The 27,683-nt window shown below is 39.9% G+C and overlaps 1 protein-coding gene across 1 annotated transcript; it reads right to left on the reverse strand.

The window, feature by feature from the left end:
* Positions 1-1,307: 1,307 nt before the first annotated feature.
* SYS1 (SYS1 golgi trafficking protein) lies at positions 1,308-13,056 on the reverse strand. Its single transcript, XM_060772208.2, has 4 exons — positions 12,867-13,056; positions 6,774-7,043; positions 3,034-3,101; positions 1,308-2,786 (listed from the first exon to the last, which is right to left on the reverse strand). Exons 2-4 carry the CDS (start codon positions 6,933-6,935, stop codon positions 2,546-2,548), a joined length of 471 nt encoding a protein of 156 aa, XP_060628191.1. The 5' UTR covers positions 6,936-7,043; positions 12,867-13,056; the 3' UTR covers positions 1,308-2,545.
* Positions 13,057-27,683: the final 14,627 nt, after the last annotated feature.

Here is a 27,683-nt window from a genome sequence, read left to right on the forward strand (position 1 = left end):
TTGAGTACAGATAACTTCAAATGGCATTTCCTGCCACTGCTTGGAAAATTTATTACTTAGGAGTACAGCAAGAGAGGATCTATGGGAACTGAAGTTCCAAAGAGGAGCCACAGTGGTGCAATGGGTTAAACCCTTATGCCAGCAGGACTGCTGACCTGAAGATCGACGATTCGAATCCGTGAGACGGAGTGAGCTCCTATCTGTGAGCTCCAGTTTGCCATGCGGGGACATGAGAGAAGCCTCCCACAGGATGGTAAAACATCTGGGCGTTTCCTGGGCAATGTCCTTGCAGACTGCCAATTCTCTCATACCAGAAGCGACTTGCAGTTTCTCAAGTTACTCCTGACACACACACAAAAATAGTTCCAAAGAGTAACACTTTCAAGCTCTATATATTTACTGAAATGATGTTGTAAAAATTGCCAGAAAAAAAGTTTTCAATTGAGAAGAAACTATTGGAAAGAGATGGCTACATATGCAGTGTTCAGCAAGAGCAATCCCTTTTTGCACATTGTACCCTGCTCAGAAGACAACAGTGCCATCCTGTGGAAGCCAGATGACATACTGTTCTTTAAAATATTCTAATATAAGAAGGAGTAACTGTCACTTAACTGTATTGATGAAAGCCAGCATGGTAACAGTTTTGAGTGTTGGACTATGACTCTGATAGGGTTTAAATTCACACTCATCCATGGAAACACACTCAGTGACTTTGAGCAGAGGACCACAAAAGCAAAACCCCAAATGAACAAATCATGTCAAGAAATCCTTGTGATAGATTCAAGGTAAAAGTTTCCCCTGATATTAATTCTAGTCGTGTCCAACTCTAGGTGGTGGTGCTCAACTCCATGTCTAAGCTGAAGAGCCAGCATTGTCTGTAGATGCCTCCAAGATAATGTGGCTGGCATGACTGCATGGAGAGCCGTTACCTTCCCGCCGGAGCGGTACCTATTGATCTATTCATATTTGCATGTTTTCAAACTGCTAGGTTAGCAGAAGCTGGGGCTAACAGTGGGAGCTCACTCCGCTCCCCGGATTTTAACCACCGACCTTTTGGTCAGCAAGTTCAGTAGCTCAGTTGCGCCACCGGGGGCTCTCAGATTCTATATAAGGTTACCATAATTTGGAAACAACTTGAAGTCACACAAGACAGAGATATTCTTGAACTGTAAAAATTGAGGAGGAAATGTCCTGCCTTTTTCCCCAATACCATTTCTGAGGATAATGAACAAAAGATGAAACCTTGACAAGAGCTTCTACCTGCAAAAGACAATCAGGTGCAGAATCAATGGAACCCAACAGGCACATTTGGCGAGATGGTTTATCAAGTTCTCTTTGTAAAATGTTCCCTCTATTCATTACAAACCAAGCATTAACTTACCAATATAATTTATACAAACTAATGACGTTCACAGATATTTACATACAAGGAGAAGTTCAGTGGCAGAAATGAAAACAAAACACTTACAACTGGGAGTTGCAGATTAACCCTCCCTTGAAAAAGGAGGGAGTTAAGTAGTTACTCAGAGCTATGTTAATAGGAGACAACTAAAATTGAGTGTGGAGTAAGTTCCTCTTAAATGTGATTCAGTTTTGGTAGTAATCCTAATTTTTTGCAATTTTTCCACACAATATACTGCAGCAGAGAAAGCGTATCCTTGGTTAATAAATATTAGAATCTGGTGATAAGCAGAAAGTCCCAGATCTTTATGGAAATACATTCATTGTAATACAAAAAAAGGCTCATTGGAAGCATATCCATCCAATTCTGAAATCAGAAATACCTAGCCAGATGTGGTCAACAAGTCTGCCTGGCTGGCTGACTTGTCTTATGTACTCTTTATCTCCTCAGAGCTGGTAAATTTAAAGTTTCAGTATCATGGTTCCCTGAATTACATTTCTATACAACAGCACCCTTTAATCCACAATGCAATCCTGACTGGTCAATAAATTGTAATGTCCCAATAAAAAGTTGATTTTTTAAAAACGTTTTTCAAAGATTCTTTTTCTCAATCCAATAAATATGATCACTTTTTTCCCTGAATCTAGCCAAACCTTCTAGCACCACAGCAGCCAAGTGAGAAATACAGCATCACATCCACTTATACTGTTTTATCTCCTTGATTTTCAATTCAAAGGACTGTTGGAAGTAAATCACGGGGACAGGGGGGAAAGCAATCTCACATTTTCATTGCAAACTGCCTGGAGTCAGCTACCTAGATGGTGTCCATGTTACGGAAAACCCGGGCTGGGATCATCACACAAATTCTCAAGAACAGTTCATTGTCTGCTCTATGGTTCTATTATTGGTGTCCGTCATTGAATGTGCCGCTTGAGCAAAATGGATGAGTCTACACGAGGAGCAAGAGGTATGATATTGAAATAACACTCTTGTGCACATGGAAGCGTTACAGCCCCAGCCTTCCAAATGAGGTTTCTTAAGCCATCCAAATTGACCTATTGGGTTTCTTCACTGCATTCTCATGTACAACATCTTAGTACCCAGATGCTAAAGCTGATAGTGAGGGGCGGTACCTCTGACAGTCTATACGTTGGATTTAGGGGCTGAATTCAATGGGATTTCCTTCAGTTCTGTTCTCATACAGAGGTACTCTCCAATCACAGCCATGAGTGCCGTGCAAACAGTATGTACAAGCCACCAGGTTAGAGCAGTCGGAAAGTGTGCGTTGTAAATCCAGCAGCCCAGCAAGTGGAAGAAGTGAACTGTGACAGTGAAATCCAAACACTGCTTCCCTCGTCGAATGAAATACAGCAAGCCTATGGCACTGTGAAGGAAGACACACACACATATATAATTATTGTTTTTTTCTGGAACTGTAACATTCAGAGCAGATTATGCAACCAAACTCCACGAGACACTTCATTCCTTATTTTCACAATTTTAAACAACACAGATCATTTGAATAGCTCTGTTTCCCGCAAAGGACAGTTCAGCACTAGTCTAATTCCTGATTTCATCACTGCTAAAGATACTTTCTCTTAGAAATGTCAGCAATCAAAATGGTGACTTACCACGTAAGTGCATTTAGGATAAAAGCCATCATGGCAAGTCTCCCAGGTGAGGTGGAAAATCCCAAAACCTGTACAGTATTATAAAGATAAACAAGATGGTTCAAGATGCATTGAGCCCTCTGTTTCTATACATGTCATCCACAGTAAAGTCTAAATAGCACATTCTTCAAATTCTGAAAGAAAAACAAATTCGACTAGAAGAGAGAGTGCGTAAGTAAATTTACAAAATTAATCAGAACTGGGTCAAATAAATTCCTTATTAAGAATACTTACACATTACCGAAAGACTGACAATGACTGAATTTCATTTAAAAGGATGTGAAATCCAGTTTCAACAGAACAAATCTTTAATTTTGCTGTTTCAAAGGTAGGAAGACAAGGAGAACTGGAGCTTCCCAGAGGTTAAGATCTTCTGGGAAGGCCCTGCTCTTGGTACCACCACCTTTGCAGGTGCGACTGGTGGGGACAAGAGACAGGGCCTTCTCAGTGGTGGCTACTCAGCTGTGGACCTCTAGTGAGATTCAATCAGTCCCTTCCCTCTTGTCATTTCACAAACAAGTGAAAACTTGGCTTTGGGAGAAAGCATTTGGCTCAGCATAATTATCTGTACAATTTGTAAACTAACTTAGCTTATTATGGAAAACAGCCAATGAAATTGTTTCCTGTTGCATCCTTATAGTTACAGTAAAAAGTGGAAGCATTTCTAACGTATTAAGAAACTTTGCAATGTCTAGCTTACTCTGATTCATGTTTTCCACATTCCATGTTTTTATTCTATGCGCTGTACAGCTTTGAACTTTCACATCTGAGCGTATCAGCAGTTCACATTCTTTCAGCATTAGTCCAGCTGCATCATTAGACACAGCACTATTTGTACTTGTCCTTTGCTCTTCCCCAGTGGCAGTTTGAGTGGCTTCTGATCTGCTGGTCTCATTTTCCAGCAATATCTCTTGATTCCTTTGGGATTGTTTCATCATTTCTTTTTCAAATGTTTCTTTTAAGAGCCTTTTGTAGTTTTCAGTGTTTATATTATTCCCTTACCAACCCTACATTCAACTATAAGGAAAGTAAACAATTTCATCATAGAGTTTCCAAGGTAACAGATGCTCAAGAACAGCAGTTTCCAAACGGTGTTCTGTGGAAGCCTTGCCAGAGGATTCCATGTTGAAATTCGATGTACCTCTTCTTTAAAAATGAAATTTAAATTTGTACCCCTGAATGATGAGGGCCCTTCCATCCATGCCCTATATCCCAGGATCTGATCCCCGGTTTTCTGCTTTAAACTGGATTATATGAGTCCCCACTGCCAGATAATCTGGGATAAACAGAAAACCTGGGATCCGATCCTAGGATATAGGGCCTGTCTGGAAGAGTCCTGAGCAATGGGAAGCAGAAGAAGGAGTAATTTCATTATCTATGCAAAACCAAGATGAGGAGAACAAGCTCTATGAGGAGTGGCTAAAGGAGCTGGGCATGTTTAGCCTGAAGAAGAGAAGGCTGAGAGGGGATATGATAGCCATGTATAAATATGTGAGAGGAAGCCACAGAGAGGAGGGAGCAAGCTTGTTTTCTGCTTCCCTGGAGACTAGGACGCGGAACAATGGCTTCAAACTACAAGAGAGGAGATTCCATCTGAACATGAGGAAGAACTTCCTGACTGTGAGGGCCGTTCAGCAGTGGAACTCTCTGCCCCGGAGTGTGGTGGAGGCTCCTTCTTTGGAAGCTTTTAAACAGAGGCTGGATGGCCATCTGTCAGGGGTGATTTGAATGCAATATTCCTGCTTCTTGGCAGGGGGTTGGACTGGATGGCCCATGAGGTCTCTTCCAACTCTTTGATTCTATGATTCTATGAGGAGCAGACTATGATATAGGATAACGTCAAAATTTGCAACACAGAAGAGCAATAAATCAATCACAGTCCCAAAATAGTATGTAAAGACCATGTAAAAACAGATATGTAAGATGATTATGCAAAAAGGTCTTGCATATAGTCAAAAGAAAAGAAAAGTCACAATGGATTGCTGATGAAACTCTTCAAACCGTTGAAGAAAGATGAAAAACAAGTGAAACTGACAGAAGTAGAAACAGAATCCTTAATGCAATTGTTCAGCAACTTGTACACAAGGACATAGGGAATGTAATAAGCAAAGATAAAAGCAAAAAAAAAAAAAGAAAAGAAAAGAAAAGACAACAACAAAAAGGAAGGAACAAGAGACATCTTCTACAAGATCTCTGAGGACAAAGGGAATTCAAAAGTTGGGTTTGCGTATCAAACAAAAGTATGTTTATAGTCAGGACACAATGAAAAAAAATGGAGAACAATACACTGAGGACTAAGCAGAACAGGTGAAACAATGACAGATCCCTTCAAAGTAAACCTTTTGGTAAAGAATCTGCAATTCTAGAAAGTGGAGTGGAACCATGAACATGATGGCATATTAATATAGCCATTTTTATGCTATACAAACAGAATTCATCCAAATTCTAATGAAAACGTGCCTCCAGATTTAGAATACAAAACAAAAGTCCAGACAGTGGAAATACTCTTGTCTGTATTCTAGTCACAAGGAAAGAGTGTATCAGGAAAAGAACAACACTGGCCAACACACATTTTGGTGCCTCAGATGTTACCCCTGTTCATGAATATATCTGAGCTGCTGATGCCAAAAATTACACCAGTTTTCTCTATTATCTCTATTTTTTTGAGATACAGAAAATATGTCATATACCAGTCTTTATTTGCTCTCCCATAAAAAAGCATAATAACCTCATCTAAGAAACTACAGCTGATGCGGTCTATCTAATGCAATTTTCTGAATTAGCACCCCAACGAACTCCAGGGCTGTGCAGTTTAAGATATATGAAAGCTGAACAATGAAGAAATATTACAGAAAGAAAATCCATTAATTTGAAATCTGGTGTAGGACAGAATGGACTCCCTAAAAGACAAACAAATAGGTCTCAGAGTAAATAAGGCCAGAGCTCTCACTTGAAGACAAGATGACTAAACCGAAGCTGTTGCATTTGAGACATATCATGAGATGACGTGACTCACTGGGAAGATGACAATGCTTATAATGCAGAAGGCAGCAGAAACATAAAAAGGCTAGACTACATGAGGGTAAATTCAATAAAGGAAAACATAGCCCCAAGTCTACTGCTTGCTAAGCAGTGCTCTTGGGAGGTCTCTCATTTCAAAGGGTGGCAGAAGTTAAAGTTTGATGGCAAAAACCAACAAACCAGAATCAGACTTCAAAAAAGCTCTCTCTCATACACACACACAAAATCAATTCCTGGTTCTACTCAAACATTATTTTTCAGCAACTGTATGGGTGTCTATACGTGGTTTTAGTTGGCTCTCTTGTTAGACAACTGGGAAAAAGAAACTTGCCAATTTGCCATAATTCACCCATTATATGAACATTATACCCCAATGTCTTTCTCTCTGCCCATTTTGAACTAAACCAGAGCTGAGGTAGGGAAAACATGAAACTTTTCCTTTGTTGATTAGTTTATTTCCTTTTTCCTTCTTTCTCAGGCTGCCCTCTCTTCATCTGAAGGGAGCAGGAAAGCAAACTGGATTACAGGTATTGTATTTTCTCTCAAGGATTTCTTTTGGAAATGAAATGTAACTGATGGAAACAATCACATACACTTGCAGCATTTTCCCCAAAGCCTTCTGATTCACCCGTAACTATGCAGATTTCATCCATATGCCCTCCCCAAAAAGAATGTTTTACCTCATAACTGAAAATCTGGTCAAGGGAAGGACTGTTTTGAACCAAGCTGTCCACCAGAGCCAACCAGAGTCCCAGAGAGCTGTAGTAAATGGCCTGCATCAGCACAATCTGTGAGAGAATAAGAGCAGGATCCCAGACGTAACTGCGGAACTGAGGAGCCATCCTTACAGCAGAAGCCGGCTGGCTGACTATACACAATCCAGTGAAGTTAAATAATCAAGTGCACATGTCAAGGCTTCTAGACCATGGAGAGAGATCATCCATCAGCACCTGAAAGGAAAGAGAACAATGTGTCACTTCAGACTGTTTGTGGAAGAAATCTCCAGTCTATCCATTCATCAAAACTCAAGACTAGCACTGGAATCCTTTGGTATTTATTTATTTATTTATTTATTGCATTTGTGCCCCATCCTTCTCACCACCAAAGGAGACTCAGGGTAGTTCAGCCAATACTTAGATTATAAAACAGTTACAGTTAAAACAACAGTTAAAATCAATTATTAAAACATTCATGTAAACAAGTTCCACCAGTTCAGAATCACAGTCCAATCATAGTCCAAAGTCAGTCTATTGACGATCACATAAAATCACTGCTCAAAGACTTGGTCCCACAACCACGCTTTGAATTTTTTCCAAAAGGATAGCAGGGAGGGGGCTAATCTGATCTCATTGGGGAGGGAGTTCCACAGCCGAGGGGCCACCACTGAGAAGGCCCTGTCCCCCATCCCCACCAGTCACACTTGCGAAGGTGGTGGGACTGAGAGCAGGGCCTCCCTGGATGAACTTAGTCTCCTTGATGGTTCATTCATAATTGTGCTACTTCTTGGCATAGTTATTTATTTATTTACTGTATTTATATACTGCCTTTCTCAGCCTGAAGGCGGCTCAAGGCTGTTTGCAATCGGCACAATTCGATGCCCCCAACAACATAAAATACAATTTTAAAAAACATTTAGCAAATAATATAAAAACCATACAAAACTGATAAAAATCCTCAGTGTCTTCTTACTAAAATCATTTTCCAATTTTAGTTTTAAAGGAAGGCCCCTTATAAGCAGGCACAAGTAACCTATTAGATCTTTAGAAGAAATGAAAAGTTGCATAGGTGGCATTGGAAGTGACAGCACAGAAACTGGATCATAAAGTGATATTGGGTGAGTATGCACTGTAGGATTATTTTTCCAAAATATATACTTTTAAGACACTCAAGCATAGAGATCTGGGCCAGTTTAGAACATATTTAACATAGAGGATTACATCAATATATTTAGTAAAATTAGAATTTCCATAAAATCTCATTCTTCAGAAAAAAATCATAACATTTAAATGAGGAGCAGGAGGATTAAAAAAATAGTAAATACAGTATTGCCTTTTGGGATCTTAATGGTAATATAGATACATGACTGGATCTCTAAGAGTTGTCAAACAAATGCCATTCAAGGCATACAATTAAGGACCAAGGAAGAAAGGTTTACCATTCAGAAACACCTGATAATCAGAAGAACATTGCTTCTGTAGAAATAGGTTCTTTCATTTAGCTATCTTGGTTAAAGTAGACAGCAACCTTTTCTTCCATCATTTCTTGGTTCAGAGATGATATGTCTATCAATATTATGACATATGTTGGGAGTATTGAGAATTAAATTGCACCCATAGAGCCATGTACCTAGAAATATGATCTGTTCAGCTTAATGTATTCACTTCTCTGAAGACATGCAAATAATTTTATTGCCACCTACAATTATTAATAGGCAAAGTTTTTCAAATTAATCCTATGCATGTTTTCCCAGAAGTAACCACAACTGTGGATAATGAGTCTTATCCCTTTGTAATTGTGTCTGGGGCTGTAGTCAAGCTAAAATCCTATATATATTTCAAGTGGCATGGGGGGAGGTCTTATTGTAGTCATTGAGATTTTGCTTTGACTTGTATCACTAATTTACTTAGGCTTCACCAACATAACTCATCCCATGCTCCCAACCATCTTGTGGATGTTATCGCTGTCCATATGTATTTGGCCATAAGTGGCCTTGCAAAGAGTTTTCAAGACATGGTATCTGTGATACTACTCTTGTTCTTTATGAAAAGGACTTATCCTCATCATCTTCATTTGCATCCCATCTTTTCCCGCAGAACCAGAACTCAAAGCAACTTACTTAATGCAGATTGTGGTAAATCAAATGAGGAAACCTGGGTTTTTTTTTCACACCACTGAATAAAATTCCACATCTTCTGCTTTGAACTGGAATATATGGCAGTGTGGACTCAGATAACCCAGTTCAAAGCAGATATTATGGGATATTCTGCCTTGATATTCTGAATTATGTGGCTGTGTGGAAGGATCCTTAGTCTAAACCCTCAGAATTATTACATCAAATCATAAGGAAGGCAGAAATCACTATTATCAGATGCAAACTCTAATGGAGATCCTGTGCTTTGAAAAGCTGTGTTATACTGTTACTGTCACACTGTGATAGCAGAAGCTATACCTGGTGAATTACTCTCTTAAGAGACATATCAGCTTTTTTAGAAACTCAGTATACCACACTTGATCAGAGATACTCTATAGCAGTGGTTCTCAACCTATGGATCCCCAGATGTTTGGCCTTCAACTCCCAGAAATCCAAACAGCTGGTAAACTGGCTGGGATTTCTGGGAGTTGTAGGCCAAAACACCTGGGGACTGCTCTATAGATTCTACAATATAAACATATGATGGGAGTTATGTAGGACTAATACAGGAATTAGGATCAGAGACTTTACGGAGGGTGAATATAAATACTTTACAGACCTCTGATGAACTAACTGCTTTCAGTCTTGCAGCTGGTTTCAATGGATTCTGGGGTGCTAAACTTTAAAACCACAATACCACAGACAGCTCTTTGACAAATGTCATTACTAATTTCAGTACTAATGTCAGTCATATCTTAAAACATCAATACAAGTTTGGCGTGTGTTGGGGGGAGACTGTATGTGATGAAGCAAATCTGAGGTCATCTTTGTATTTAGACTGCCAAATTCTTACAAAACCAGCATGCCATTTTAAAAAGAAAGACTGCATGACTGTCAGGCCCCTTCCACACAGCTGTAGAAAATCCCACATGATCTGCTTTGAACTGTTATATGGCAGTGTGGACACAGGGCCCTTCCAGACAGGCCGTTTATCCCAGGATCTGATCCCAGGTTTTCTGCTTTAAACTAGATTATATGAGTCTGCACTGCCAAATAATCTGGGATAAACAGAAAACCTGGGATCAGATCCTGGGATAAAAGGCCTGTCTAGAAGGGTCCTGAGTTCACACTACCATAAAACTCAGTTCAAAGCAGATACTGTGGATTATCTTGCTTTATATCTTGGATTATATTGCTGTGTGGAAGGTCCCTCAATTTAGTGGGACTGTATTAATTTACCAACCAACATATGAACAGATGCACGATGGACCCTTCTACACTGCCATAACAAATCCAGATTATCTGCTTCGAACAGGATTATATGGCAGTGTAGACTCATACAATTCAGTTCAAAGCAGATAAGGTGGATTATCTTTTTGGACAGTCTGGATTATATTGCAGTGTAGAAGGGGCCTCACAAGGCTATTTGCTTTTGTGACAAGACTTTCTTTCCTGTATTTTAACCTTGACGAGGAATCAAAACAGAGAAGGAGTCTGGCCTTTCGTTTACTTCCTGTCATTAAGAAGATATGTGTGTATGTGAAAATACAAGGAAAATAAAGTGGCAACCTTTGATGTCAACACAGAGATCCACTTACAAAAATCACCACAAGAATAGATGGGGATCCTAATCTCCATTTCGAGATCTGTCTCTATTTCTGGTCTTACACAAGTGTCGTGCTAGTGTGGATGTGTTTGAACTAGAAATCCCAGGGTTCCATAGCATTGAGCTATGGCAATTAAATTTATTTATTTATTTATTTATGACATTTATATGCCATCCTTCTCACCCCGAAGGGGACTCAGAGTGGCTTTCTCTCTCTATACATACATACATACATACACACACACACACACACACACACACACAATACATTATATTATTAGCATAGTACAATATCAGTAATATATTACTATATTGCACTATACCATTATATTGTAATATTATTAGTAATATTACATGTGACATAAAATATTATTATACCATATTATTATTATTAGTATTATATTGTATTACATTATAATATCATGCGAGTGCGGAGAAGAGCAAACCACTGACCACCTGCTGCAATGCAACCTGAGCCCTGCTACATGCACAATGGAGGACCTTCTTGCGGCAACACCAGAGGCACTTCAAGTGGCCAGATACTGGTCAAAGGACATTTAATCAACTACCAAGTTTGCAAAATTTGTGGTTTTTTAATCTGTTTGTTTATTTTGTTCTGCTAGAAATGTAATACAATGTTATGGTTGCTGATGACATGATAAATAAATAAATAATATTAAAAATATTTTATTTATATACAACATATTATATTACATTATATTATATTATTAAAGTTGTGTCAAACTGTACAGAATAGGTATGGGCAAACTTGGACCCTCCAGGTGTTTTGGACTTCAACTCCCGCAATTTTATATACAATATAATATATTACATTATATTATATTATTAAAGTGGTGTCAAACTGTAAACTGTATAGAATAGGTATGGGAAAACTTGGACCCTCCAGGTGTTTTGGACTTCAACTCCTGCAATATTATATATATTATATACAATATAATATATTACATTATATAGTATTATTACAGTGGTGTCAAACTGTATAGAATAGGTATGGGCAAACTTGGACCCTCCCGGTGTTTTGGACTTCAACTCCCGCAATATTATATATTATATACAACATATTATATTACATTATATTATATTATTAAAGTGGTGTCAAACTGTATAGAATAGGTATGGGCAAACTTGGACCCTCCAGGTGTTTTGGACTTCAACTCCCGCAATATTATATATTATATTACATTATATTATATTCTTAAAGTGGTGTCAAACTGTATCGAATAGGTATGGGCAAACTTGGGCCCTCCAAGCGTTTTGGACTTCAACTCCCACAATATTATATATTATATACAATATATTATATTATATTATCAAAGTGGTGTCAAACTGTATAGAATAGGTATGGGCAAACTTGGGCCCTCCAAGTGTTTTGGACTTCAACTCCTGTAATATTATATACAATATATTATATTACATTATATTATATTATTAAAGTGGTGTCAAACTATATAGAATAGGTATGGGCAAACTTGGGTGTTTTGGACTTCAACTCCCACAATATTATATACAATATAATATATTGTTGTTGTTCATTCGTTCAGTCATCTCTGACTCTTCGTGACCTCATGGACCAGCCCATGCCAGAGCTCCCTGTCGGCCGTCACCACCCCCAGCTCCTTCAAGGTCAGTCCAGTCACTTCAAGGATGCCATCCATCCATCTTGCCCTTGGTCGGCCCCTCTTCCTTTTGCCTTCCACTTTCCCCAGCATAATTGTCTTCTCCAGGATTTGCTGTCTCCTCATGATGTGGCCAAAGTACTTCAACTTTGTCTCTAGTATCCTTCCCTCCAATGAGCAGTCCCAATGAACTGGAGGGCCCAATGAACACTTGGGCCCTCCAGGTGTTTTGGACTTCAACTCCTGCAATATTATATATTATATTACATTATATTATGTTATTAAAGTGGTGTCAAACTGTATAGAATAGGTATGGGCAAACTTGGGCCCTCCAAGTGTTTTGGACTTCAACTCCCACAATTCCTAACAGCCAGTAGGCTGTTAGGAATTGTGGGAGTTGAAGTCCAAAACACTTGGAGGGCCCAAGTTTGCCCATACCTGGTGTAGATGCACCCTCAGAGGAAGGGAAAGATCTGTGATAGGTTTGCTATCAGTCAGAGAGGACTTGAAGTCAAACAACAACAACAACAACAAATCCTGACTTGAGCAAAAGCCAGGAGAGGAAACCCTCATTAGTATTATCATCCTCCTCATCAGTACAAATATGGGAAGGAGTCATCCCTCCCAAGCCTCTCCCCTTGCTCTCATTTACCCCTCTAACTTTCCTCCACTTCCCTACCTTGGTCTCAGTGGCAGCCAGGCCAGGGTTCTCCTCTCCATTCCAGCCACGGAAAAGGAGTCCACACTCCCTCTCTGCCTTCACCTTCGCCTCTTCCCAGCCAGCCACAGAGCTACCCAGCCGCCGGACGCCTAGAGCGGATACCGTCTGGATGGAGGAACATCGCGGCACCAGGAAGCAGCCATAGAGAAACCTCCACCGGTTGCCTAGAAGGACAAACTCAGACGGGAAGTGCATATTGGACTTACTAGCCGGAACGTCTATGGTTTCTCCGCACCGGCGCTAGAAAAGAGCCGTTACCAAAGTCTAGTCCGCCATGTTGCTTTTGGACTTCAACTCCCAGAAGCCTCAGCTGCTGTGGCCAAGGGTGAAGGATGCTGGGAGTTGAAGGCTTAAAAACCCCAGAAGGCCATAATTTGGCAAACACTCTTCCTTCTGAATAGGTATCGTTCAATTCAATTGTGCTTGGTAAAAATAAGACCCGTTTATCAATCTGTACAGCAGTGAGGAAATTTTTGAGTTTACTTTTTAAAGAAACAATAAAGAGTTATAGTATTGTCGAAGGCTTTCATGGCTGGAATCACTAGGTTCTTGTGGGTTTTTTCGGGCTATAGGGCCATGTTCTAGAGGCATTTCTCCTGACGTTTCGCCTGCATCTACATCTTAACACCTCTCAACAAAAGATTTTCCCAGGCTCAGCCAGGCCTTCAAATGCTAATGAAGGGGGTCAGTTGAAACATTCACACCTAGCTCCAGCAGAGAAGAGCTCCTTGCCCCACCCCAGCCATTCCACAGATATATAAACCCATCTTCCTAATTCCAACAGACCTCACTACCTCTGAGGATGCTTGCCATAGATGCAGCGAAACGTCAGGAGAAATGCCTCTAGAACATGACCATATAGCCCGAAAAAACCCACAAGAGTTATAGTCTTAGGTGTTCTCTATTGTAGTCCCTGGGAGCGTCTGCACTGTGGAGTTAACGCAGTTCGACGCTGCTCTAACTGCTCAATGTGATGAAAACCTGGGATTTGTAGTTTTTCAAGGCCTTTAGCCGTCTCTGCTGCCTGACTAAACTATAATTTATAGCATTGAGCCACTGCAGTTAAAGTGGTGTCGAACTGCGTTAATTCCACAGTGTAGATGTGCCAGTAAAATTGCCAGGTTTTCGAAATAAGAGACTGAATGGAAATGCTAACAATCAAAAGCCTAACAATCAAAGCAGCTGCTAATCTGTTTAAATGTTTTTAAATATATATATTATTTTTAAATATATTATGTTTAAATATATTAAATATATTATGTTTAAGTATATTTAAATAGATTATGTTTAAATATATATATATATATATATATATATAATGTTTAAATATAATCTATTTAAACTCTCAGTTGCCTACGGGCTGAGAAAGGCGGTGTACAAATACAGTAAATAAATAAATATCAGGTCATTTATATTGATGAGGATGTTAATTTTACGGAGAAACCCATGGCTAAATTACAGGACACGCAAACTCCTGTATTTAGAAAACTCCAGCTTTAATAGGAAGGAAACACCTCTCATTTTGGCCCCATCTACACTGCCATAGGATGCAGTTTAACTCCATTATACCAATCTATCTTACTATACGATGTACTTCTATGCAGTTAAACTGCATCCTATAGATAGGGCCTATGTTTGAAAGATTGAACAATCCAAGTCTGTTGACCATCAATGGTCCTGAACAGGTCGCTTGGTCACAATCTGCCATACTTGTTGAACCTTCTGGTATTTCTAGTTAAATTACAATATCTTATATATCAGGCACGGGCAAACTTGGGCCCTCTAGATGTTTTGGACTTCAACTCCCAGAAATCCCAGCCAGCTTACCGACTGTTAAGGCCCCCCAAAAGTGGCACAAGGGGTTAAACTGCTGAACTGCTGAACTAACGGTTGCTGGTTTGAATCTGGAGAGTGGGCTGAGCTCCCACTGTTAGCCCCAGCTTCTGCCAACTTAGAAGTCCTAAAACATTCAAAAGTGAGATCAATAGGTACCACTTCTGTGGGAAGGTAATGGCACTCTATGCAGTCATTACAGCCACATGACCTAGGAGGAGTCTATGGACAATGCTGGCTCTTCAGCTTAGAAATGGAAATGAGCACCACCACCCCAGAGTCGGACACAACTAGACTTAATGTCAGGGGAAACCTTTACCGACTGTTAGGAATTGTGTGAGTTGAAGTCCAAAACACCTGGAGGGCCGAAGTTTGCTCATGCCTGATATATACGTGCCCACATGATACTTTTGCAGTTCTTACGTCTTCGTTTGCCTGTGATGCATAAATGTCCATCCTCAACCTTGCAAAATTTGGAAGGGAATGCATTACTCCGGCCAATCAAAGTGACTGTTTCTTTTGCCCATATATTCAGGAACAGATTGTGGAAGTGTGGAAGGGATCGTGGCTTAGTAAAAAGCACACACGTTGTAAACAGAAGGTCTGAGATTTAGCCTTTGGCCCTTTCCATTTAATGACTTACTTCATAAAGTCAGTGATAAGAAAAACCTAAACAGCAGCTGCCAGTGAAAAGAGGAAACATAGGGCAAAACAGTTGAGTTTAATACGGTATCTCTCAAGGGCTTATTGGGTATCTGATCCAGACTTAAGCTCACACTCTGGCAATAGGTTCAACAATTTGAACCCAAAAATAGTATAAGGAAGTAGGAAAATCCCGAATGAGGATTGATGAAGGTGAGCAAGACCTTGTCCGTTTGACTCATCAATGCTTGTGGCCAAAGGAAACAGGGAAATTGCATCACCTGGTGCATTTAGCACAGTAATCTGTTTTCTTTCGTGATGTGGTGGTTCATTTCATTTCCAACATGCTGAAGTAGAATTTTCTGGGATTTCCTGACCATAATGTGCTTTGCATTTCTGCATTAAAGTATTTGTCTCTGACTATATTTTCAAACAGGCAAATTAGGGTAGCATGAGAAACAGCCACAGAAAACTATGTCAAGGAGCAAAGTTTGTCCACTCCAACTCTCCTTACAAAACTGTGGAAGATAGAAGGAGAAGGCTACATCGTACCCAACTCCACCAGTGGTTCTCAACCTGTGGGTCCCCGGATGTTTTGGCCTTCAACTCCCAGAAATCCTAACAGTTGGTAAACTGACTGGGATTTCTGGGAGTCGTAGGCCAACACACCTGGGGACCCACAGGTTGAGAACCACTGCTAGACTAAGTGAAATAAAAGGATGCTTGACTATCTCTTCACAGCTAAAGCAGTGGTTCTCAACCTGTGAGTCCCCAAATGTTTTGGCCTTCAACTCCCAGAAATTTTAACAGCTGGCAAACTGTCTGGGATTTCTGGAGTTGTAGGCCAAAACACCTGGGGACCCACAGGTTGAGAACCACTGCTCTAAAGGCACTAAATGCCATCTGGTTTGGGAAGTTAAGCAGTAACTAGATCTAGTTAGTACATGTATGGGTGGCCACCAGGCGCTATGAGGTATATTTCAGAAGAATCATAGAGTTGGAAGAGACCCCTTGGGCCAAGAAGCAGGAAAATCACATTCAAAGCACCCCTGACAGATGGCCATCCAGCCTCTGTTTAAAAGCCTCCAAAGAAGGAGCCTCCACCACACTCCAGGGCAGAGAGTTCCACTGCTGAACAGTTCTTCCTCATGTTCAGGTGGAATCTCCTTTCCTGTAGTTTGAAGCCATTGATCCGTGTCTTAGTCTCCAGGACAGGAGAAAACAAGCTTATTCCTTCCTCCCTATGACTTCCCTTCTTCACATATTTACACTTATTTACTTACTTATTAAGGTGATCCCTTGTAGTCCGAGTAGGATTGTCATCCAAGATCGGTGAACTGGTGGTGGGTCCATAGGTGACTGTGGAGCCCTATTCTTGATCTGCATATTCTCCTGCAGTGAGGGCATTGGTTTCCAGGTCTGGGTTGGGTTGACACGCCTTCCTCTTGGCACGTTTCTCTCTTTCACCCTCCATTCGTGCCTCTTCAAATTCTACAACACTGCTGGTCACAGCTGACCTCCAGCTGGAGTGCTCAAGGGCCAGGGCTTCCCAGTTCTCAGTGTCGATGCCAGAGGTTTTAAGGTTGGCTTTGTCTTTAAATCTCTTTTCCTTCCCACCAACATTTAGTTTTCTGTTCTTGAGTTCGGAGTAGAGCAACTGCTTTGGGAGACGGTCATCGGGCATCCGGACAACGTGACTGGTCCAGTGGAGTTGATGGTGGAGGACCATCTCTTCAGTGCTGGTGGTCTTTGCTTCTTCCAGCATGCTAACATTTGTCTACTTGTTCTCTCAAGAGATTTGCAGGATTTTTCGGAGGCATCGCTGATGGAATCGTTCTAGGAGTTGCATGTGATGTCTGTACATAGTCCACGCCTCATAGGCGTATAGCAGGGTTGGGAGGACAATAGCTTTATAAACAAGCACCTTTGTATCCCTACAGATGTCCTGGTCCTCAAACCTCTCTGCTTCATTCGGAAAAATGCTGCACTCGCAGAGCTCAGGTGGTGTTGTATTTCAGTGTCAATGTTGTTTTTTGTGGAGAGATGGCTGCCAAGGTAGCGGAAATGGTCAACATTTTCTATTGTTACACCATTAAGCTGTATTTCTGGTATTGGAGAGGATTTGGCAGGTGACTCCTGGAAGAGCACTTTGGTTTTCTCGATGTTCAATGACAGGATGAGCTTCTCGTATGCTTCTGCAAAGGTGTTTAGAGTGGCTTGTAAGTCTGTTGAATGTGCACAGACGACGTTGTCATCAGCACATTATATTTATACATGGCCATCATGTCTTCTCTCAGCCTTCTCTTCTGCAGGCTAAACATGCCCAGCTCTTTAAGCTGCTCCTCCTAGGGCTTCTCCTCCAGACCCTTGATCTTTTTAGTTGCCCTCCTCCGGATATGTTCCAGCTTGTCAACATCTCCCTTCAATTGTGGTGCCCACAATATTCCAGGTGTGGTCTAACCAAGGCGGAATAGAGGGGTAGCATGACTTCCCTGGATCTAAACACTATACTCCTATTTGCCAGAAGGAACTGGCAAAACTATCTCTGAGTATTCTTTGCCTAAGAAAACCATATGAATATCATGAGGTCACCACAAGCCGACGGCGACTTGTTCAAGGTTCACAAACACACACAGCTATGTACGTATTTATTTCCTTGATGTCATACTTCTTTGTTGTCACTAGAGGGCAAGTCTCTTACAAGATGTCAATGTAGTAATTTTCAGACCTTTCTCTATTATTAACTTTAAGTGCAGGAAGTGAGAAGTTGTTTCTCCTTTCCCCACAGGCGACTTTCCTCTGGTAGGATTTCAGTATTGTGGGTACCCCTAATTTCCTAGCTTTGCATATTACAAAGAACAGAGGGATCTCCCATATAGCAAGTTCATTGTGAGTTCCGTAGCCAGTGTAGTTTGGGCTGTTAGAAAAGATGAGGTAATTGAAGTTCATGGCCTCATAGCATACCTCTCCCATGGAGCCAGAGAGTGAAAGATGATGGGTAATAACAACCTGTCCTGTGTCATCACCTGGTTCACTGTGAGCATGCCTTGGTCAATACTGTACCACTTTTCTAATTTCTCCCCTATTTTTTCTGGTTGGGAGTGGCTAGCTCTACATTTCTATGATTACATTTGTTCTCATTATTATTTACTTTTAAGAGCAGATGTTCCTTTCTATGACAAATTGGTGCTTATTCCTAAGTAAATGTTTGGCATCAGGGCAGCAGAAGGAAGGTATATATTGTTCTCATGACTCTGGGCAGACCTGAAATTGCAGAAGATAGGAAAGAGGGAGAGACTAGATGTCATCAAAAAACAAAAAAACTTCCAGTTCAAGATATTCCAGAAGGTTTGTCTCCTAGCACAAATAACAAACACTTTATCTCCAAGTTATCAAACTAGTTCTGGAAGTTTTTAATCTCCAGTAGACGCAGGCTTTTTGGAAAGTTAATGGACCTTAATTGCCCATTCCAAAGCAAGCCACCCTAAAATATTTTGCATTGCAATAGGGATATATCATAATATTATTGTTGCTGGGAAAATTCGTACTTTCCTCATTCTCCAGATATGGAGAAGTAGAAGAGGATATAATCATCCCTGCCAATCAGAAAGTCCTCCTGGTGCTTCAACCGACTGAGTTCTGGATCTGCTCTTCCATGGATTGGATCAGATGGGGGGTTAGAAGGACAAGAATGAGAAGTTGGAGTTATCTGTTATCCATGGTACTGAGGCAAGCCTAGGAGCCAGTCAAACTTGGAACTACACTTAATAATAAGAATAAGAATAAGAATAAGCCTGAAAGATTGAACTGCAAAGACTCTGGCACAAGCCAATAAAGGTGGTCCCAGTGATGATTGGCACACTGGATGCAGTGCCTAAAGACCTTGGCCTGCACTTAAATACAATCAATGCTGACAAAATTACCATTTGCCAGCTGCAAAAGGCCACCTTACTGGGATCTACACGCATTATTCACCAATACATCACACAGTCCTAGACACTTGGGAAGTGTCTGACATGTGATCCAATACAACAGCCAGAAGAATGATTTTGTTTGCTGTGGACTCATCTTGTTGTGTTTCAAATATTAATAATAGTAATAATAGTAATAGTAATAATAATAATAATAATAATAATAATTTATTTATATCCCACCACCATCTCCCCGGAGGGACTTGGGCCGACTAACATGAGGCCAAACCCAAATAATTACAATAAAGCAAAGTACATATAAAACAGACGATAACATCAAATGAAAACGCTTAACAATAACATAGTAATGCAGGAAAAATAATGACAATAATATAATAGAAACAAAGTATAAAACGCTAAAAGAGTTAAAGAAGGGTGAGCTGGGCCAAATGTGAAGGGTAAAAATTGGCTGCTCATTAGTAGCAAAGAGGGATGTAGAACAAGAAATGGGCTTGGAACGTTGATTAAAAGGGAGAAAAGGCATGTTCTGTGACACGTGGAAAAGAAAGAGTATGGGTTAACCTGCCTTCTAAAGCAATGGGTAGAGTGGAAGGATACATTTGGGCATTGTGAGGTCCTTTAGAGTCTGGTGACCCATAATTTCATCTGCCTTGGATTTTAAACTTTAAAGGACCTGTTCACAAAGTTGGCAGTAGAGTTCATTATCATTTAATGTTTAGGTTAAATCTCCACTGGTATTGGAAATGCCAGCTTGCTCTAATGAGCTACCCCATTTCTATTCAACACATTTAGAATACTTGTCAGCTCAGTTGTCTTAGCACTGTAGCTCAGCGTTAAACAGACTTTAGTTTTCCTGTCTCTATTTTATGTTTCATTAGAGCCTTGAATTCTACCAGGTGCATGTAAGTGTTTAAAAGGCAGGTAAAAGATAACAAAAAGGTATATTAGAGTACCTATTCTGCTCTGAAATCCAGAACCTGTAGCTGAAGACTCTGGGACTTGTACTTTGTTAAAGAGCATGTTGTTTAGGAAAGTACAGCACCTGTCAAAATTCAAGTACTAGAACAGCTTGAGGAACTTGTGGCCATCACAAGGTTTCTGAACTTTAATTTTGCCGTCATCTAGTTAGTGGTGAAACATGATGAGAGTACACTACTGGTATATCAATACTGAGTGGATGAAGTTTATATCCTACAGAATTTCCCCAAATTCCTCTTCTCACCAATATCCCTGGCTTCTAAATATCTCAGTATTTACCATAGTATTTTATGGTTAAGAATGTTGTTTATTCTCTTCTCTTGATCTGACATCCAGTTTCCCAACAGGGATCCTCCAGATGTTTGGGATGATAATCTCCTTCTGCCTTAACCATTTTGGATGGGACAGATGGAGTCTATGATCCCAAATATCTGGTGGGTTTCAGCTTCAGGTAAATCAGACTTACATTGTTAGACCTCTTACGCTTGATCATAGACTGGAATGATACAAGTGTATCTAGACATAATTGGCAAGTTAGCCTCAACTTGTTCCTTATGGTAAGGGCATACCATCCAGGAAACCCTGGCCAAAGTATACTAAGAAAGTATTTGCTTACTTTCTTCCCCTAGATTTGGAGCTTGTATAGGAATTGCCTAGGACAGAGCAGCAGGATGCCACAAGCATGGCACAGTCCACTGCTCTGATTTAATTAGTTTAGATTTGGCCTTTCGTATCCCAAAGGTATTCATTTATGTGTGAGTTCCTCATCCCTCCCCAGCATTTAGACCATCACCTTGATTTAAAAACAGATGAAGCCACTTACAGCAGAAGTAGAACAATACACATTAAGAAATGGAAAAATTAAGAATACAGTAATGTGGTTGACATAACATGCAGGCTCTGCACAATGGTGAGAAAAGGAAAATGTTCTCACATGGTCCATTGCTCTAACCAGCTACCACTGGAAGATAAAATTAGGTCATAAATTTGAACAAATGTCTTACTTTACTTTGCAAATGAAGTTCGGTTAAAAGTTGTGGGTTTTGTGCCACCTGTTTCCTCTGTCTTCTTACTAGGACTGATCTTAATTAAACCTTACAATTCCTTCAGATGTATTTGACAAGAGCTCCCATCACCTAACACAACATTTGTTGTTGTGTGCCCAAGTCATTTCCAATCTATCGGGACCCAAACTCAGAACCCTTGAATTGTTTATGTTTCTTTTGTCTTCTCTGATCCACATGCTGCATCCCAAACGGTTTCTCAGTTCCCTCTCACTTTCAAAGCAGCTTGTTTGTGGCATGGAGAGGAACTGTTTAAGGTAAATGTATTAAATAAAAGCCCCATTGTTATGATGGTGTTTATTACAAATGGCTTATGGGAGTATCTCTTCGTATCTTGGGATCTTTGCTTATTATTTTGCCATTTGTTAAATCCTCAAAGACCGATCTTCTTTGTTCACAAAGTGTAACTTGTTAGGGGATTCACTATATTTATTCAACATCTGTGAAACCATTTAATACATTTGACATAATCTTAAAAATGTAAATTGCTAACATCCACTCTTAATGATAAACCCACAACTTCTAGCTTGTTGGTGTTATTTAAACTGTACAAGATTTTTTGACTTGTTAGAAGAGTCTTTAGCAGATATGTAGCAAGTCTTTAGTATGTGGTGGGTTCTTAGATATGAGATGGTCTAGAGAGGTTTATTTACTTTGTGTCAAAAGCATTGCATTTTCATAAATAAGTTTAAAAATGATAAAACAAAGGGATCACAAGCAGCTAAATAGTTTTAGACCAAAAACAGGCAACAGCAACTGCATTGTTTGTAGCTTTAAACAGTTCTTCCTCTGTGCATGAGGCAGGGCATTGTGGGCAAGCATACAGATGCTGAGTTGTTTGTTCTGCTACACAGTCACACGAGGTGTGGGATTCTTCTAGGCAGTGCCATTTAGCTTGTCTTTTGATCTGCCAACTCCACTTCTGAGTCTGTTCAGGAATTGCCAAGTTGCCCGTTCTTGGTCTAGAGAGGTAGTAACGGCCTTCCTCCAAGTGTTTCTTTTGTTCTGCTATTTATTTGAACAAAGAGTCTAGAGTCAGAATTATTGAGCCAAAAAGCACATGTATATTTGGGGAAGTTTCTCACAACCGAGCACTCTCAAGATGAGTTGAACTACAACTCTAAGTAGACATGCTGGCTAAGGATGTTGGAATTGTATCTCAAGCCATTTGGATGGCATCAGGTTGCTACTGGTTGGAGGTCAAAGATCCAGAACTGATTAGGCTTAATAATCTCAAAGCAGAGACTGTGAATTGACAGCCATAAAGCCAAATCACCAAAGCAATTTGAGAGAGCTCTAAATAAATCTGCAAAACAGAAACAAGAAACCAGTAAAACTGAAAGAAGAGCTGAATTTAAAATAGTTCCATTTTGTTTGTGTAAAAAAGAAGTACAAGTGTTTTAATTCTGCTGTGCAGACACAAGGACATATAGGCAGACTGGTGAAAGTTAATCCAGGGCATGATTTAAGATGGAGCTTTCCAAACATTTCACGTTGGTGACACACTATTTGAATATGCATCATTTTGTGATACAGTAATTCAGTATTACAAGCAAACTAGAGGTTGAACCAATGGCTTATGAGAGACACATACTGTACATAAATTGTAATCACAAAATGTATGGTTGTTCAGGGCTGGTTTTGCCCATTTGATGCCTTTTAAAGGTTGCTCAGGGCCTGTTTAGGGTTGTTTTGCCTATTTGGTGCCTTTTACAGATTCCGGCCATGAAAGCCTTCGACAACACAGAGACAAAAATAGAATCAAAATTTCACTGAAATTCACCAAAACGATTAAAGTGAAGTTATTATATTTTGGACACATAATGAGATAACACAGTTCATTGGAAAAGTTGATAATTATTGGTAAAATTGAAGGCAGTGGGAAAGAGGAAGGTCACATTAGAGTGGACACTAGAGTGCAATCCACAGATTTCCTACCAGTGAGCAGAACTGTTGAGGTCTGAGGCTCCTGAAGGTCATTCACAGGGTCACCATAAGCTACACAACCTGGTGGCAAACACCATCAACAACAACCACTGCCACACTATACAATGCTAGAAAAGCCAATTGCTTATCTGTGGAATGCTATTGTGGCTCCAGATAACTTGAGGAAAGTTATGTTTTTGTAGTATAGTGCCAAAAATCTTCTAAGAGACTCTGAACTAGTACTAGTACAGATGGTACTAGTCCAAAAGAGTGAATTTTTCATTTTGAATAAATAATAATATATACAATAATTGTATACAATATATACAATGGAGATGAGAAACTTGAGGCCTATTAAGGATAGACAATTGAGCAGCATCACCGTGTGAAACAAAAATGGAAAGAGTCCAATTACATGAATTGTGTGTTGTTCAAAAAGACATCATGTCTCAAGTAGGTAATGAAAAAATTCCCATACATTGTAAACAGTAAGAGGACAGGTTTCTTGGACATTTCATCAGAGTGTTTTGAATTTTCCCAGTGGTTGACAGGGAAGTTTCTTAGGTTAGGTAGTACTGCTTCCCTTTTTCCTATGTGACATCACAGGATGACGGTGACATGCTTTGCTTTCCACACTTGGCCGCTCTCCCAGTAGTAGCTTTTCTTCTACGTAGCAATGGGGAGGGAGTGCTGCCTGAGTGGCTGAGGTTTTTCCAGGCAACAAGTTCTGGCACAGGGCTTTCCAAGTTATTTGATTCTGATGTAATCAAACATTATGCCTGGGAAAGTCCCATCTCAGCTACACTGCCTGCTTTTGCAAAGAACCACAAACCACAGCACTTCCTATTTTTAGCAGGTTTTAAAAGCTTATTAATTTCTATTTTCCAGTTCTGTTTCTGCAAACTTGATCAGAAACTTAGAACTGCAACCTAATTTTTACCAGAATGTAAAAAGGTACTATTTCAGAGGCCATATCTACTACAGTCTGCCAGCCAACGTGGACTTGTGGGTTGTAGTCTAAAAATAATTCTTTTCAAGTTCTGATTTTTACCTTAAAACAAGAAAGAATAAGTCACTTTTGGCCTGTGATCTTTTACTGCAGCGTTTCTCAACCTGGGGGGTTGAGACACCTGGGGATTGTGAAAGGGTGTCAAAGGGGTCACCAAAGACCATCAGAAAACACAGTATTCTCTGTTGGTCACGGGGGTTCTGTGTGGGAATTTGGCCCAATTCTAAAAGTTCTCATAGTGACAATGGCTGACACTTTTGGTGCAATAGTACTGTTGTGGGCATATCAGAGAACACATTCAAAACACTATGCAAAGCTGCACATGAAAGTGTGTGTGTGTGGGTGGGGTGTCTACAAACATAATGTGATTTCACCTGGAATCTCAAGAAACATGGAAACTCTATCCTTTCATACTTTTAAGCCATGGTAGTTAAAGTCTCCCTGTGGGGAGAAAAAGCTGGGTATAAATAAACATTATAATGAGGAGGAGGAGGTGGGAGGATAATGAAAAGGTGTCAAACTGCACTCCTTGTCTCTAGAACAGATAGGGTTTAGAACAGCATTTCTCAACCTGGGGGTCAGAACCCTTGGGGGGGGGGGTCACTAGGGTGTGTCAGAGGGGTCACCAAAGACCATCAGAAAATACAGTATTTTCTGCTGGTTATGGGGGTTTTGTGCCCAATTCTATCGTTGGTGGGATTCAGAATGCGCTTTGATTGTAGGTGAACTATAAATCCCATCAAGTACAACTCCCAAATGTAAAGATCTATTTTCCCTAAACTCCACCAGTGTTCACATTTGGGCATATTGGGCATTTGTGCCAAGTTTGTTCCAGATCCATCATTGTTTGAGTCCACAGTGCTCTCTGGATGTAGGTGAACCACAACTGCAGAACTCAAGGTCAATGTCCACCTAATCCTTCCAGTATTTTCTGTTGGTCATGGGAGTTCTGTGTGCCACGTTTGGTTCAATTCCATCGTTGGTAAAGTTCAGAATGCTCTTTGATTGTAGGTGATTTATAAATCCCAGCAACTAGAACTCCCAAATGACAAAATCAGTCCCCCCCAACCCCACCAGTATTCAAATTTGGGCATATCGGATATTTGTGCCAAATTTGGTCCAGTGAATGAAAATACATCCTGCATATCAGATATTTACATGACAATTCATAGCAGTAGCAAAATAACAGTTATGAAGTAGCAACAAACATAATTTTATGGATGGGGATCACCAGAACATGAGGAACTGTATTAAAAGGTTGCAGCATTAGGAAGGTTGAGAACCACTGTTCTATTGAAAGGATGTCTAAATTGGATTAATGTAAGCACCATTTACCTTCATATATTTGAGGGCCACAAGACATGAACAAATATTAAATACATATTTTTTACTGTTACGTGTATGTTTTGTATGCAATAACATTTAATCATTTACAGGCTAGTTACGAACATCCGACTTACAAATACCTCAGAATTAAGAATGGTGCTAAGACAACAGAAATGGAGAGAAATCTACTCCAAAGAAGTAAATTTCACTCCTGAAAGTTATCATGGGGAAAAGATGTCTCCATTTAAGCTTTATTACCTATCCTTGTTTCCACAACAAGCTAATTTTTTCAAAATTTAATTATCACAGGGACAGAAAGTGAGGCAGAATCTTCTGAACAGGGGTAGAGACAGCAAAACAAACACCACAGGGGTGTTAACCCATTCCCAATACTATCCAAAGCTAAAATATATATGCTGCTGTCTGGAATTACACTTAAAAATGTCCCTGTTTTGACCTGCATACAAATTCAACTTAGGAATAAACCTACAGAACCTATCTTGATTGTAATTTGGGGACTGCCTGTATTTAGTTTTTATACTGGTAATGTGTATTATGGTTGTTTCAATAACTACATCACACACATATACATACCACATGTTTTTAAAATCCAGATTGATTTTAATATATTTAAAGTATATTTAATAAGGCCATAAACTACAAAAACATCTAAGAAAAATACATCTATTTGCATTTCATCCGCATTAAATGAGATTGCCAATAATAAAAAGAGTAAAAACTGAAATGAAATGTACCTATCTCAATATTTATTTGTCCTTATTCCTGACACAAAATAGCCTTAAAATTAATATTCAAATTCTTAAATCTATATTTTATTCACTATGACCATTAAACTTACATTTTAATCTGGTAGACTTGCTGTTCACATCTAGAAAATAATGATAAAGCTTTAAATGTTTTTATTTACCTTTTATTTTAATTGCAATGCAAAAAGGAGTTCAGTCAACATACATCTGTGAACTATAAATTATATATCAAAAGAGCCACATGTGGCTTGTGACTTGTGATTTGGCCATCCCTTTCTAGTGATATCAGTGAAAAGACCACTTCCAACTGATCTGCCTGGTCTTCTTGAATTGATATTTTTGTGGGTAGAAAAAAGTCAGAAAAAGTAGTGGAAGCGATTGGAGGGAGAGAAATGAAGACATCCTTCTATCTCATCTCCCCAAATCTAATGAAACAAGACAATTGTATGATAGAAGCATGGCTTGGAAGTAGGCAATATTGGTCTGGATTATAAGGGAGTCATGTGATCAAACACTATTTCATATACAGAATGCAAACACAGAGCCATGGTCTGCATAGTTTGCATTCAGTGAGAAGTGACTCCTGAATGTCTATATGGTGTCCAGGGATCTTTGATTCTTAACCTAGGATAAACATGTTAAATCGGTTTAGCCCAGTGTCATGAAAAATTGGATAATACTTTGGAGTTTGGGTGAAACTCCAGAGAGATTCATACTTTGGGGACTGTGTGGACAGCACAACTAGATCAATGTGGACTCGGCTTCTAACATCCTCCTTTCTCTGCTCATCATCACAGGGAAAAGGCAACAGATTGGCCCCGTATTACAGACAACCACAGAGCTCCGGGAGAGCTCCTGACCACTGCCAGTGCCCCATTCTGACATCACCAGAGGTGCCCATATGACCAAGGCAAAGAAGATGGAACCATCCCCTACTTCTCCCTAGATATGTGGGCATGTTGATATCAGCATGTGGCATCTCCTGGAGGGGAAGGAAAGGTGACACTCCAGCTACGCTGAATTGGCTTTGGCCTAAATGGACAGTGTAGACCAGGCATGGGCAAACTTCATCCCTCCAGGTGTTTTGGACTTCAACTCCCACAATACTAGCTGTTAGGAATTATGGGAGTTGAAGTCAAAAACACCTGGAGGGCCGAGGTTTGCCCATGCCTGGTGTAGACTCCACTCACCACAGGTTGAGCACAGAATATATGGGTATCTTTGATGTTTCCAGGGCCAGTCTGGAGCCTTTCTTCAATAACTGACCATTGTAGATGAGACTTAACTGAGAGAAAAAA

This window comes from Anolis sagrei, chromosome 4 (assembly GCF_037176765.1).
Source record: "Anolis sagrei isolate rAnoSag1 chromosome 4, rAnoSag1.mat, whole genome shotgun sequence".
Classification (NCBI taxonomy): Eukaryota; Metazoa; Chordata; class Lepidosauria; order Squamata; family Dactyloidae; genus Anolis; species Anolis sagrei.